Source organism: Ambystoma mexicanum, chromosome 10 (assembly GCF_040938575.1).
Source record: "Ambystoma mexicanum isolate Mex_15411 chromosome 10, UKY_AmexF1_1, whole genome shotgun sequence".
Classification (NCBI taxonomy): domain Eukaryota; kingdom Metazoa; phylum Chordata; class Amphibia; order Caudata; family Ambystomatidae; genus Ambystoma; species Ambystoma mexicanum.
In genome coordinates this window covers 1504592109-1504606841 of record NC_090932.1, presented here as the reverse complement: position 1 = coordinate 1504606841, position 14733 = coordinate 1504592109, and the positions used below count along the sequence as shown (strand labels likewise).

The following is a 14733-nucleotide window of genomic DNA, read 5'->3' as shown; positions in this document are numbered from 1 at the left end:
ATTCTAAGATGGACGCCGGACGCACGTCCATGCGTGCTTACCATGGCTACCAGCAGCACAACAAAACAGAATGAGGTTGGGTTTTGCGTGCATGCAGAGTCCCGAATTAGCTCGCACACAGACGTTAAGAGGTAAGTGAAGTTAGATGACCGAGGCATCAGTCAGATACTCTTTATGAGAATTATGTTAGTGCTAGTATTCTAAATTGTATTCTAGGACAACGCAAAACCCGGTTTTCATGATCGTTGTTCCAGAAGGACACCGCCATTTAGACCGTGACACCACGGGTAAGAAATCACAAGACTGTTACACCATGTATATATTTTTGAGCCAACGCGCACCATGATGCGCTTTGACCACTAACTAGCAGGCAATATACTGACCGCTGGTCTCATTATTTTTTTTTTATTTAGAACAAACGCTGATGGAAGTACTGACAGGTCAGTTACTCTGCATTCGTAAAACTGGATACTTCCAGTATATCCTAATGATACAAACACATTATTTGGAATGACATTTGCTTATATTTGTCCTTTCTTTTCCCCTTCTGTTCTCTTATTTTCAACAACCTTATTCATCTGACCTCTGATCACCAGACATGTATTTGACGTATGTATTGATTATTTTAGAACATGTAATATAATGAAATGCATTGCAATTGATTGCTATTTTTGTTGACATTATGTGGATTTGCAATGGAAACTACGGTATTGGATGGCTTCTCTTGTCCACACTGTGTTTACTCTCATTTAAAATTATTGAAACTGGTGGGGTATTATCTTCCTGTTTTTTGAATTTTTGAATTTCTTTTGGGGGTATTCCACTATGTAAATATAATGATTGTTTTTTATATTAGAGATCTAAAAACAGATGCATGTCACAATTAGCTGGCCCTGATGAAGGATATTTTATCCGAAATGCATTGGCCATAATAATAGCAATTTTTAGGTCCTGAATGCATCTGTATCAGAGAGAACAGTAAACTAAAGTGACTAGATATCGCTTATCAAGAATAAAATTATCACTTGAAACAATCTACGAGTTTTGTCAAGCTAATCAATTAACTCTTTTGAATCACAACAAATTGAATATACACCACATTGCTGTGGTATAAGGGAGTGCAGCCCGCATTGCTGGCTTCACAGCCAAGGTCTTTTTCTCTCAATGCCTGCATCTGGTTCCCACCTCTGGCTGCTCTTTGCGCTATCTTCGTCTTAAAACCCCCAATCACTGGACATGTCCAGAACATGTGCATCATGTCCGCCCCCTCCTGAATACACCTTGGACAGGCTAGGGCACCTCCTCTGCCCATGTGCGACAGTCTATGCGAGGTCAAGTACGTCCTATGTGTAACATACAATTGTGTGAGCTTAAAGCTGGCATTTATCGAGACTCCTTCATTGTACAAGAGCACCCTCTTCCATTCCGCATCTGTGAAAGCTTTCCCGATATCCGCCTCCCACCTCCCACACACCGCCAGTTCCCCAGCCTCAAGGCCATTTAAAAACAGGTCATACCGTCTAGAGACCATATGGCCACCCTCTGACACTTCATACAGAGTGCCTGGTCGTTGGGAAGGTGCGTTCAGTAGGTTTGTCCAATGGCAAAGATTTTAGACTCTGAACGTAAGTGGTTGTGTTGAAAGAAGCAGCCTTTTGCTCATAGCTTAGATGATGCCAAGAATGAAAGAGGCCAGAAACCAGTAGAAACAATCGCAGTAACAAGTATCACTTTGCTCTCTTTCACTCTTACCCACTCAAATGTTTCTAGATTTAAAATACATTGTTTTTCATATGTTACATTGCTGTTTACCACCCTGGTTAACGTTGGTCCCATGGGTATCCTTTGCATTGTGATGTTCCCAGATATTCAAATTAACTTTGCAGGGATGTGTCTATAGTGCCAATGTAGACATTTTCAAACATTTTATAAACGTTTTGGTCATTTTTGTGTTTGTAAATGCTTTTATTCTGCTTGAAAGACTAATTTATTTTCAAACTAATTACAGTAGTCTCTTTTGGTTTGATGGATGATTGTCAATATACAATTCTATGGGTATAATAGATTCCACTAATACCCATTCTATTCTTTCCCTCCTGCACGAACGGTGACTACAAACCTGTATTTGTTGTCTGTGCATTATACAAATGTGTTTATTTAATTTTATTATTAAATGAATTGTTGCTATACATAACTTCAAGGGTCTTTATGTAGTTAATTGCAGTTTTTGAAAGTGACGTTTCTTTGGCCTACAGTTTAAACAGTTTTTATCTTCTCTAGCAAAACGAGAGATCATGTTGATGCCAGTGTCTGTTAAATACAGCCCAAAGCGATCCCCGAAAGAAAACTTCTCACCTGGGTTAAGCCAGCTACTAAATAATGAGGGCTGTGCTACAAGGTATAGTGTGTGATGCATGTTTGTTTTATGTTTGCAGTTGTTATTTTTTTCTAAAGTTCAATTTGCTTAGTTGGGATAGCTCATGTAAGTAACACGCTAGGAGATATATTTCTGAGGCTTGTGGATTTGCTTAGAATCATTTTATTTTGCATAGGCTGACATCTAGTGGTTGGTGCAGAGGGACATTGACTGGGCGTTACTGTAATACTATCCCTATTGTGATATGTACTGTACCCATGATCCATCAGGCGTTGAGGTCTACAGATTACTATTAACTTTCGTTAGACAATCCATCTTGCTGATAGCACCTGTCTGAACACGACCATAAAATCACTGTTGCATCAGACGCCTGGCGCTTTCAGAGGTCGGTACTCAACGACTACAGCTCCTCGGCCTTCATAGTGGGGACATTGGGGGGGAAGACATTTACATCTTTAGTTCAGGAGAATGCCTCCTTACATTCACCCATTATCTTGCTGTCCTCCACTGTCCAAAATGGAGACCATCCCCTTTAAGTGCTACCCCACATGCAACAAAAAGTTCCTGTTGAAAGACACCCATAAGGTGTGCAACTATTGCCTCCCTCAGAACCACCGGGAGGACAAATGCCAGTTGTGCAGGCTGTTTAAGCCCAAAACACGAAAAGATTGGCGGTCGAAAGGCTGGGCGGCTTTCGCAATGCAGGCCGATTCATCCTCGCACTACCCCGCCAAAGCAGACGAATCCGGGCCAGAACAGGATTGTCCTGGTTCCGTTTCGAAAGCTGAAAAGATGTACGATCGGGAATCTCAAGACTCACGCAAGCCCATGCCGAACTCCGAAGAGGCAAGGGAAGCGCTCTGCTATGGAGACTATACATGGCGACAAGGCTACACATGCTAAACACCCCCCATGTCACCACAAGACCGTTCCAGGACTCTCCGTTCTACAGCAGAGTAAATGTAAGTACATTCTAGAGTCTAAACACAACTCTCCCTCAGGTTCTTCTTTGACTATCCTGTTGAAAAGCCCCGGATCCTCGGCGCAGAAAACTATCGGAGCACCTTCGTGGTCTGTCAATGAAGGTACACCTATAGCTAATGTTTTGATCTTGATGCAAGGCCCTAAACCTGCATCTTTGCCACCGTCTCCGCACCAAGGGAGCCACGTAAACACACGTTGAGAACAACAATTCTGACAAATGTTACAAAAAGACCACACATAGGATCCCCTTCCCCTTTGTCATAGGGTCTGAAAAGACCTAGAACAGAACCATTTAATTCTCATGGAGGAACCAAGATCTGCAACAGAACTACCGGGTCCTTATGAGGAACCTGAAGAAACATATGTGTTCCCGGGGGATGTTGATGATGATGATGTATTAGCAGAGGATGACAGTGGCACAGACCTAGATGACCTCCCCCTTCCTTCACCAGATGTTGACGAACCAATCGCATCATCACCCATGAATGAAAATGTGTTACACAATGACCACCTTAAAAAAGCAGCACCTTATTTTAAATTGGAGACACATGACTCAAGAGGACACAGATTTCGTGGACGACTGACTTACCGAAAAGAAAGGGGTTGGTCTAGACCCATATTTAACAACTCCAGTAACAACTAAACCAGCTAACCACAGTTGAGAAAAGGTTTGTATCTACCCCTAGAGACTCCCTTTTTTTTATCAGGGATAACTTAAAACCGGACACCCTAGTTGCCGTCACAACATGGAAAAGAGCAGGCACACCTTTATCTACTTCTGAAACCCGTCTGACAAGAAGAGCAAAACACGTTTTGCCTTAGGCAAAAACTAGCCTCTTCCGCTGCATATCAAATGTGTGTCACCAACAACACAGCCTTTATGGCTAGCTTTAACAGGGCTCAGTGGGACCAGGCAGAGGAGATCACTGCTAACGTCCATGAGCCCTTAATAAGTGAAATGCTTAAAGCCTTGTCCGAATGGAAACAAACGGCTAATGTTGTGCTTACAAATACATTGGACGCGGCTGACACAGCCAGAGGAATAATGCACAGGGCACTGTACTAAAAAGACATGCATAGCTGAGGAACTCGGGTGTTTGAGCCGAGACTCGAGCTACACTTTTAAACATGCCGATTGAAAATGAAGTTTTATTTGGCAAAACAGTAGATCAAGCCCTGGAAACAGCGTAAAAAGACAAGACTTCTAACTGTCCTTTTCGACAGAGGGGAGCACAGTCAGGCCGGCGTAAAGAGGCCAAACTCTTACAGGTCTGGCACCACCGCACAGCAATGACTCCATATTCCAGGTGCCCTGCCATTTCACCCCGGTAGTGTGCTGCATAGCATCGTTCACCCACGAATGGGAGGCCATCACACGGACAAGTGGGTGCTATCCACAGTAGAAGATGGGTATTGCATTGAATTTCTAGAACAACCATGTAATCCCCCACCAAAACACAGGAGAATACCAGCAAAACATATGCAGATTCTTCACAAAGAGATCCTAATACTTCTACAAAAGGTGGTCATAGAACCTGTACCACCGGTAGAGGTAAACAAGGGTATTTATTCTGTGTACTTCCTTGTGCCAAAGAAAGACAAAACAAATTGCCTGTTGTTAGACTTAGGGCTAGCAAACAGATACGTAAAGCCCCGGAAGTTCAAAATGACAACACTACAGGAGGTCCTCTTACTGCCCAAGAAGGAGACTTCATGCAACATAGGACATGAAAGATGCCTTCTTTCATATTTCAATGCTACCTGCACATCAAAAGTACCTCAGATTCAAGGTGGGTCCAGTGCACCCATTCGGGATTGCTACCACCCCTTGCGTATTTACAAAGGTATAGGTAGTAATGGCAGTCCATCTACGCAGGGACCACATCCCAGTGTACCCTTATCTGGATGAGTGGCTAATAAACTGGGGAATATCTAGAAATATGCCAACAAAACACGCAAAAAACTATACATATTTTGCACAAATTAGACTTCTCACTCAACAAAACAAAGTACAGCCTAGTCCCCAGTCAGGAAAAACAATGTTTAGGGGCTATTATTCGGACATAAAATACCTTGGTGTTTCCCTCCAATGATAGGGTCCAAAACCTCATTTGCCAGATTCCGTGTTATACAGCTAGTGGACAGATAAGTCAGGAAGGCCATGCGCCTTCTGAGCATGATGGTGTCATGCATCTCGTATGCGTCCAATACAGGAATGGTTAGCGAAACAATGGTTGCAAAAAAAGGGAAATTTGGATGATCTAGCCTAGTGGTAATTTTGCAAACTATTGCCTGAGGCCTTCAATGGTGGTCATAAGAAACCCTGTTACAAGAGAAACAGTTTTTCGATCCGGTGACAGACATCGCAATCACAACAGACGCATCACTTTCAGTTTGGCGAGCGAACACACGGCACAAGGCATCTGGCTATACAGACTCGCATGCAAACATATAAACACCCTAGAGTTGCTTGCAGTTCTCAAAGCACTTCAAGCTTTCCAACAACTGTTAATTGGGAAGAATGTGCTAGTTAGTACAGACAATACAACAGCCATGTTTTACATCAACAGACAGGGTGGCACTCACTCTCTGACTCTGACCACACTAGCACAGATAATCTGGAACTGGTGTCTGAAGATGGGGCGGGGGATACATCTCCAATTCCAGCATGTTCCAGGGGAACACAACTGCTTAGCAGACACGCTAAGCAGAGGCACGTGTCAAGCCTCCGAGCATGAGTGGGAATTACATGTAGACATTTTACACAACATTTTCACACATTGGGGGCAGCCAGACACACCCCACATGCCCAAATTACGCCTCCAGGATCCTGCAACAATGGTTTAAGGGGCACGCTCTGTCGATCAGCTGGGATATTAGATATCAGACTAGTCAGGGGTGTGTCTTCCTATCCATATGGGAGTCGAGTACGTGTTGCTGCTTAGCTCCCAAGTTCCTATGTAAACACATCTTTAGTGTCGGTATGCAAATGAGCTGTATACTTTATCTTTTAGCACCCATGACCACCCGCAGCAATACAGGCTCTGCCCTGATCCAAACCAAAGGATGCACGGTCCTGTTTCACACATTAGGCTTGCACGCAAGAGTAGTTGCCATGGTGATCACCAGTCCCGCCCTCTCATGTTCCTGGGGGGTGGGACTGGAGGCGCTCCCGCTGTGTCCAATCCTGGACGTGGGACGGTGCCACGATCACCATGGGAACAGTAAAAACGAAAGTTAGAACGGCCGCGAGCACTCGCTAACCGCTCCTCGAAACAGACGGACCGGAGCACTGCAAAGGTAAGCACCTTCGACTGCATGCTGCAGCTGAATTAGAAGTACTCTTTAGAGTAGCACTGAAGTGTAGCTCACTATGTGTTTCTTAAAATAGGGATGGCTGTTTCCCGATGCACTTGATTGATCGACTACAAGGCGATACCAACTTCAAAGCTAAGATTTAGCTAAGGTAACCATGAAACACGGGTTTGGCACACTCATGATAATGTTACAACAGTTCACCTGGCAATGCAATGCAGCTTAGGACACTAATTGAAGCACTGTGTTTTTTTTCTTTTTTTTTTTTTCTTTTCTTTACGCATCTGTATGAATTGACGCATCATAGCGGTATGTATATTTGTAACTCTTTTTCAATATTAATGTATTACAATTTGTGTTTATTATTTTTGGTTAATGTAGCCCTGAAGATGGTGCTATGCACCGAAATGCATTGGCAAATAGCGTATACTTGAAGCCTGGGAATTGCTTATTCCCCTTAAATATTGTGTGATTAAAACACAAACTACTTACTTTGAGAATGAGTTTGAAACTTCATTGCAATCGTTAAATTTGGAATCCTACAACATTGAGTATTACACATAACTGAACTCTAAATACCAGCTATATTGTTTTGGAACCTACAGAGGAATGAAATTAGCTCCTATTAAGGAGCAAGGAGGAGCACTGGGTTTACAGGGTAGACCTCACTCTGTTTTTCGCTTTGTCAGTATTTTGCATAGCCCGAGTGTCATTGGGCTATTCTCAGCCTGGTAGTTCCACATAGAAGCAACAACGTACAAAATAATGTATAGCGTATCAACTTATTGTTAAATTAAATAGAACCAACAGTGGTGCCCACCTCATCTCCTCTCTTCTCAGTCGCAAATAGTACACTATTTGTTACACTTTACTGGACTCTGGTCTTGTTTTCAATTCACTTAAAGTCCATCTCGCAGCTCTTTCTGCTTATGCCACATCATAAAGCAAAATCTCTTGGTGGGGAGTACTAGTCGTCAAAGCCTTCGTGGAAGGGGTCAAACTTCTGTACCTGCCAATGGCAAACCCACCACCTTGTTGGGATTTTAACTTTGTCTTAAGCAAGCTCATGGGTCACCCATTTGAGCCTATGCATAAAGCAAGCCTAAAGTATCTCACTCATAAGGTCGCCTTTCTCATAGGGATTACATCTGTTTGAAGAGTGAGTGAACTTCAGGCATTGTCTGTGGCAGAACATTTCGGCACAATACACAAAATCAAAGTGGTTTAAAGAACACTGCTACGGTTTTCGCCTAAATACATTTCTACATTTCATGCAAATTAATCAATTGAGCTACCTGTTTCCCTTCAGAACCCACAGAATGCAGGAGAAAGGGCGCTCCACATGCTGGATGTTCGTAGGGCAGTCATTTACTACCTGGACAAAATTAAACCACTTGAGAAGACAGAACAATTCTTTGTTTCATTAGCAGCCGGAAGAGAAGGTGACCCTGTCTCAAAGGCTACTATTTCCAAATGGATTGTAAGGTCATCCAGTACTGTTTGACAACTGCCTTTTACTCCTAGAGCTCATTCCACATTGGGCACAGGGGCTACATTAGCCTTTATTGCTAATGTTCCACTAGATATAATATGCAAGGTAGCCACACTGAGTTCGGTACACACTGTCACACAACATTATTGTGTGGACAGACACGCCAGGAATATTCCACGCAACCGCAGGTCAGGGAAAAATAACAATCTGAGGACCTCGGCATTTGAAAAATCATGGGTACAGTACACGTCATATTGGGGAAGTATTATGGTAATGCCCAGTGGATGTTCCTTTTTGAAATCTAAGCAATTATCTTGTAACACTCTGCACCAACCACTAGATGTTGGCCTATGGAGAGCATGTGAATCCAAGCAAATGCAAGCATCTGAAAGACGATTACAGGTATATAATATTTGTCTTGTTAATCTGCTCTGCTAGAGAGTTGATGAAGTGCTTTCATGCATGGCGGTCATTATAAAATTGAATAGTAATGTAATGTGTCATTGTTAGGGCACTTTGAGGGGAGGGAGACTGACCCACACTTGGAGAACAGGGTTTACTACAAGATTTAAAAAACTTCCAGGATGGCAATGGAATGGTAAAGATACCGTGGAACACATATATTATTCAATAAGGGATTGTCCACACAAATTGCAGGCTACAGTTCTTGTACTTCACAGCAGCTTTTATATTGCTTTTGTTCAGCGAATCACTGACACATTTCACCACTATTATGGGCACAATTTATCTTCGGTACATGAATGTTGGGTCCCAATAATTCCCAGCCCACAGAGGTTGCTTAACCCCACAAACCTCAAGTGTCCTGCATGCAACTGCGTGTAACTTGGTTGGAAGGCTTGACAAATATGGGGAAAGGTTAAGTGCATACAATAATAAACACCATTATCTGGCTGGCTTACTCACCTCTTGAATGTTGGCGATCTGCAAGACATGCACAATAGGATCTCACTACTCACCAAGGTCTGTTGCTCCTAAAATCCTGTCCATTAACTCTCCTCTTCAAACCTCCCAAATCCCAAAATACCTTTCCACCCATGCAGAGGTCTGAGGAGGAGTTACAGATGTGATCTAGGATTTTGATGCGTTCTGTAGGAAAGTAGTTCTCTTAAGGCCTGTCTATTCGTTTTACTTGTGGTCTCCATTTGCTGAAGCCAAAGCCCTGAAGGCATGTCCTTAAACACTCACACCAGAAAGAATACAACCCGCTAGGGAAAAAGGCCCAAAAAACTGTTGCAAGGATAACAAGATTTATTTCTAAAATAAATAGGTGCTGTCATGGAATGTTCTGCCGAGAGAAGGTACAAGCAGAAGCTTAAAATGAGACACTGCGGAAGAGAACACATCATCAAATACACTGGAAACCAGCCTGGCTGGTTGGTGCAACCCTATACATGTCCGGCCTACTCCTAGGCCATTGGTCCGAGCCCAGTCCGTCTGTCTTCCATCACGTGGGGTCTGCTGGAACCAAGGCCAAACTAGCAATTGGTTACATTTGCAATTAGTGCTACTCTATCATTATACAGTGCGCCTGGTGTGCTCAAAGACTGGCACAGGGGGAGTCTCGAAGTCACACTAACCCAGACACACTTCACTCATCCCGATCGCATCTCTCAGTTTCCAAATCCTCCACCCTCACTTTTGAACTATAATTCATCCCTCCCTGTACCTCGCATTACAAATGATACCATTGTGGAATAAAGGTGGGACAAACATGCTCTTAGATCCTGTATGGTTAATTGGTTTATGGTCGGTGGGCTGCGGACAGCTAGTATCTTGGAAGTAAGGGGTCTCAGGATTGGGGCAGTTGCAGGGGCCATAACTCGTAGTTAGCTGGGTGGGGGTTGGAGGCATGCTCTGGCCTGTTTGTGATAACACATACACCAAGGCGCCCAGCACTTTCTTGTAGCCTTGCAGGGCATTTTATTTGTTAGAACAAACATATTAGCAACAACTTTAGAACAAATAAGGGTTTCTGTGTAAGTTAATAGTGTGGGCCTCTCATCAGCACTTGGGCCTGTTCAGATTTCCCCTTCATGCTCGCGGCCTGTATCTAACACACTAAATACTGCATGGCCATGCAGGCCCTATGCTTTGACCATGCTTACTTAATATCTGCAAAATGGCATCTGCTTATATGCACGGAATATGTTAATCGCCTACATTGTGTATAATAATATGATTGTGTGGGGACTTTTAGGATGCCAACTTGGGCTATTAGAGGTCTTCCAGTGGGTTGTGCCTCGCCCTAAAGCACCTAGGGGGCAGGGGGGGTGGGATGGGTTCACTACCTTCCTTACAGTCCTTACTCATTTCTACCACTATTTCTAACTCCCTAGCGAACTAGCCCTGTTAAGCCTCCCTAAAGAATTCTTGCAGAGTCTCTGCCTCTGTAGTTCACTTTTAGTGTTCTTGCCTTCACTAGTTACCACCTCCCTTGTGTAGCAGTCCTTAGAAGGAAGAATGTACTATTGAGTAATTTTCTCACCATCTGAAAACTGTATTGGAGATTCCACGTTATACCCGGTTTTAGGCTTGCTTTGCTCACAGCTGGAAACTAGCTGTTTCTTCCTTTTGCAAATGCACAACATGAGTAATGTCTTTGCATGCAATGTGCAATCTGCCTTGGGTTTGCTGTGCTCATGTAGAAAAACAGATTGTGCCTGAGTTGTGTTGCTCTAGGGTTCTGAATTCCAAATGGTGAGGGAAGATACGCGCTTCATAAGTTCAGAGGTCTCTTTCTTGAACCCCACTAGTGTTTCTGCTGTAGACCAGTGAGTCACTTAAAAGACATGACTCTCCAATGGTAGCTCTATCAGAGCAGTCAGGCTTAGCCTTTGGAGGCTAGAAAGCTGACGGGGAGATACAATTCCAAATAGCTACCAAAAAAGAATACACCTCTACTGGTATATTGAAAAAAATATACACTTTATTTCTGAAGTCACACGAACAATATTCATGATGGGAAAAATAAGGACTTGAACACATAGCAAAGCATAGTGTAAGTAAAAAAACAGTAAATGGCCATTTAAGGCCTAACTCGTCCTTTACCCTAAAATATAAGCGCCATTTGTCGTGGCAGACACATTACGTATAGACTTCCAGATGTATTTAAAAGTGGGGCATGGGCGCAGTGTTTGGCGGCCCGGAGACCTCTCCTGGGTCTTTCTTGGCTGCCAGCACAGACCCCGCAGTGGTGAAGCCCACGGTGAGGCAAGGGAACAGTGCTTAGTGCCGGATGGTGGAGGCAAACTGAGGACAAAGGAGGAACCTGGTTCGAAGAGGGAGCGAAGTCTGTGAGAGGAAGTAAGGCGAGACCGGGGTGGAAGCTTGCTGGAGGAGGTGGAGGAGTGTCTTGGAGGGGCATTGTTGGAACTGTACTCTGGCACATTCGCAAGGCGCTACCCCCAAATGTCATCCCCAAGCCCAGCACATGGAGCCCTCACCGATCTCCCCCTCTCCCCCGCTTCTCTTCTGCATCCAACTCAATGCCCATGAATTTCACCCTGCCTCCAATTCCCAGCACAGGATGTTGTAAGAAGGCTGCGACAACACAGAGGCCCACCTCAAACCACTGCCGGTGATCCGGCCCATGGGGGGGCAAACAGGCCGCGCACGCTACTCCCACAAGAAGTTAACCGATCCCATTGGGGAGTTGCACCTACTGATCAATCAATTCCATCAATTTCTGGGGGACCAAGGATGTCCTTGTAGGGGCCTATGGCGGGGCGGCCATAGAAACCACAACAGTCGCCTGCTGAGCAAAGTACTGCAACCTAGAGGGCCTGTTTGTTACGTGCCCTGGGGAGGTCTGTACCAACTCGACACATGAAGACCTAGGCATCATCTTGGGTATCATAGTAAATGTGCCAATGCCCACAGAGAACACCATATGCAGTGCTATAGATACGGACAAGGTTTACAACTAGGACAGCTTGATTGTCACTCCCCCAACCTTATTGACCCGACTAGGCCCTACGTGCCCTCAGCTGCCATCTTGGAGCACTGATTACCTGAACCCCCATATCCTGGGTCAACAAAGTCAGCGTACCCTGTGACGAGGATGCTATTTCAGCTGCACCCGCAAGTAACTGCATGGCCTCAAGCTCAATCTCTGTAATTCCTAGCCTTTCATGCTAGCAAATTACCTGGGCATTGCTTCCTCAACTCCTGCCCCCCCGAAGCGGAAGCGGGCAGAGTGATCACTGTCTCCATGGTTGCTAAAACCTTCTCTGGCTCCTACATCAGTGCCTGGAGTGAGCATCTGTCTACTTGCTCAGGGGCCAGCTCTTTTCTTCTCCTAACCCCACTCAGGGCCCCCAACCGCCCACGACATACAACCAATTTGGGTGTTGGCATAGCTACTGACCCATCCCCCTGGGATGACTGCTCTACCAGAGGGTCCAAGTGCAATCAAGCACTTGCTGAGTTGGTAATATTCAAGAAAATACTTGCAGCCCTGATGGAGGCCCTGAGGAGTGGAGGGGAGGGGAGGAGCAAAGGTGCAGGGGGAGGCGGGAGCCCCGCACTGCTCCCATTGATGGCAAGGGGCCTCTTAACCCACCCATGGAAAGCCCCAATGCACAGGTGCCTCTGATCACCACAATTCAGATCTTGGGAAACAAAGCCCTGCTAACATCGAAGCCCCCTGTGAAAGTATCATCAGGATCGGGGAGTCCAAGGGGGTGTTTAAATCCAAGCCAAAGCCCTCCCCATTGGGGGGGGGTCATGCGTCAAGCCCAGCGAATATAAAACTTGCTAGCCTAAGGGCACCCATGGGTCAAGCCACATGGCAAAGAAGGGGCGGGGACAAGCCCAAGGAGTGCTCCGATGTGCCACTATCTACCTCCACCATGGGGTACCCAAACTAGTGACGTACAAATCATAACCAGGGGATACCTTTCTAAATGAAAGCCTGCATTGGTTGCGAACAACAGGAGGTTGTGACTTTGTTTCCAGGGAAGCCATGGCGGGATGTTGTAGAGTCCCAAGCAAAGGCCAGAACCCCTATGACATTGTCGAACTGTCTTTTTGGAACTTGAGAGTGGCGAAGGGTACCTGGAAAGAAGGGGGGGTGGTGGTCGGTAGCACAAGAGTGGCTTTCTAATCAGCTTGTACCACTGCACTGGTCTTGATGGCCTATTTAGGCAATCCCTGAGGAATACTCTCCTAACTGGTGCAAATCGTACACCTTTGGGAAGGTGATTAGGGGGGCATAAGGTGGTTGGGCCCTCAGTGCTGGCGTTATCTTGAAAAGGACCGGTCTCTCTCTCTCGACGGCTTCCTTTTTCCTATGTTGCGACTCTTGATGTGTAGCAGCATGTTGGGTTTTGTTTGTAAACTGTGATAGGATGTACTTTGGCAGCCTGAAGGCCGAATAAAGTTTTGTTGATGATGATGATAATTAAAAGGGTACACCCTGAGACCATGTTACACTCAGTTATTACCATCATGTTCATCATCCAAGGATACCCCACAGAACATAGCACAGATTTCCTACTACAGTCTAACTGAAGTATTTTACAGAATACATATGCACATAACACAGTTGTAGCATTTCAATGTAGTCAACAGCAAATGCCAGGGTATTTTTTAGGAAGACAGTCCCTAGGCCCAAAAGGGCATGTTACACTCCAAGGAGGGAAACAGTAGCAATGCACAATGACCCATTGTATATCCTAAACCGGAGTGTAATGTAAAGATTTAAAAATACCTAATGAAGCAGGGGAAGTCTCACTAAAGATCCAGGGCTTGGTGAGGAATTTCAGGGACTCTAGACAAAGGCCTCTGTCTAGGTAAAGACCTTTCAGTATCACTTGTAGAAGTTCCAATGTTAAGAACAATGCCCCGTAGGAAACAGGAAAAAGTGATCCAGTGGAAGGTTCAAGATCAAGCAGCCACAGAAGCAGAAAAGCAGAGTATGATTCACCCCCCAAATCTTACCAATAGGGAGATATGGCACAATGGGACCGGCAAGACCCAATGACCACCTACAACAGGGACTCCTGAGGCTGGAAATCATGAATAATCTGCCAACCGATGGCCCAGTGGTAAGTACTTAGTGTTTGCTTCCATAAAATCAGTTCCCAGAATGTGAAACAACCTGGTAACTAAAGGCTTTTTTCAAAGAGCGATCTGAAGAATTCCATCACCCAGGGATAGGCACCTCGAGCCAGTGACGTCCCAGTGGCCCAAAAGAAGAACAGTCATCCTTCACAGGAGTGGACCCATTAACCAGAAGTGGTATCCATGACAGAGATGGCTTCAGGAGAACACAAAACCTGCACTTGGCATACCCCAGCAGCATAGCAGGCAAACGTGGATGGCCATACCAGCAAAAACAGACCCTTCAGCAGGACAATAGTGGTGGTGACTAGAGAACACCCAGACAAGTGGATGTAGTGGCATGTTGGAGCCCCAACACCTTTCCTGGCGGCAGCTGCTTCCAAAACCAAGGTGGTGCGGCGTGGGGTGGGGGCAGGGAGGGACTGCAGAAAAATGCAGTAAAACACCCCACAGAAACGTCCCAGGATGAAGAAACCTCCGG

The 14733-nt window shown here is 45.1% G+C and overlaps 1 protein-coding gene across 3 annotated transcripts in view; it reads left to right on the top strand.

Annotated features, from left to right (window-relative positions):
* Nucleotides 1–14733, top strand: part of MPHOSPH9 (M-phase phosphoprotein 9) — a 1008430-nt gene that overhangs the window by 867163 nt on the left and 126534 nt on the right. For all 3 annotated transcript variants that reach the window (XM_069619661.1, XM_069619663.1, XM_069619662.1), the window contains one exon: nt 2281–2398. In XM_069619661.1, coding sequence (XP_069475762.1) covers nt 2281–2398 — 118 coding nt within the window. The remainder of the gene's footprint in view (nt 1–2280; nt 2399–14733) is intronic.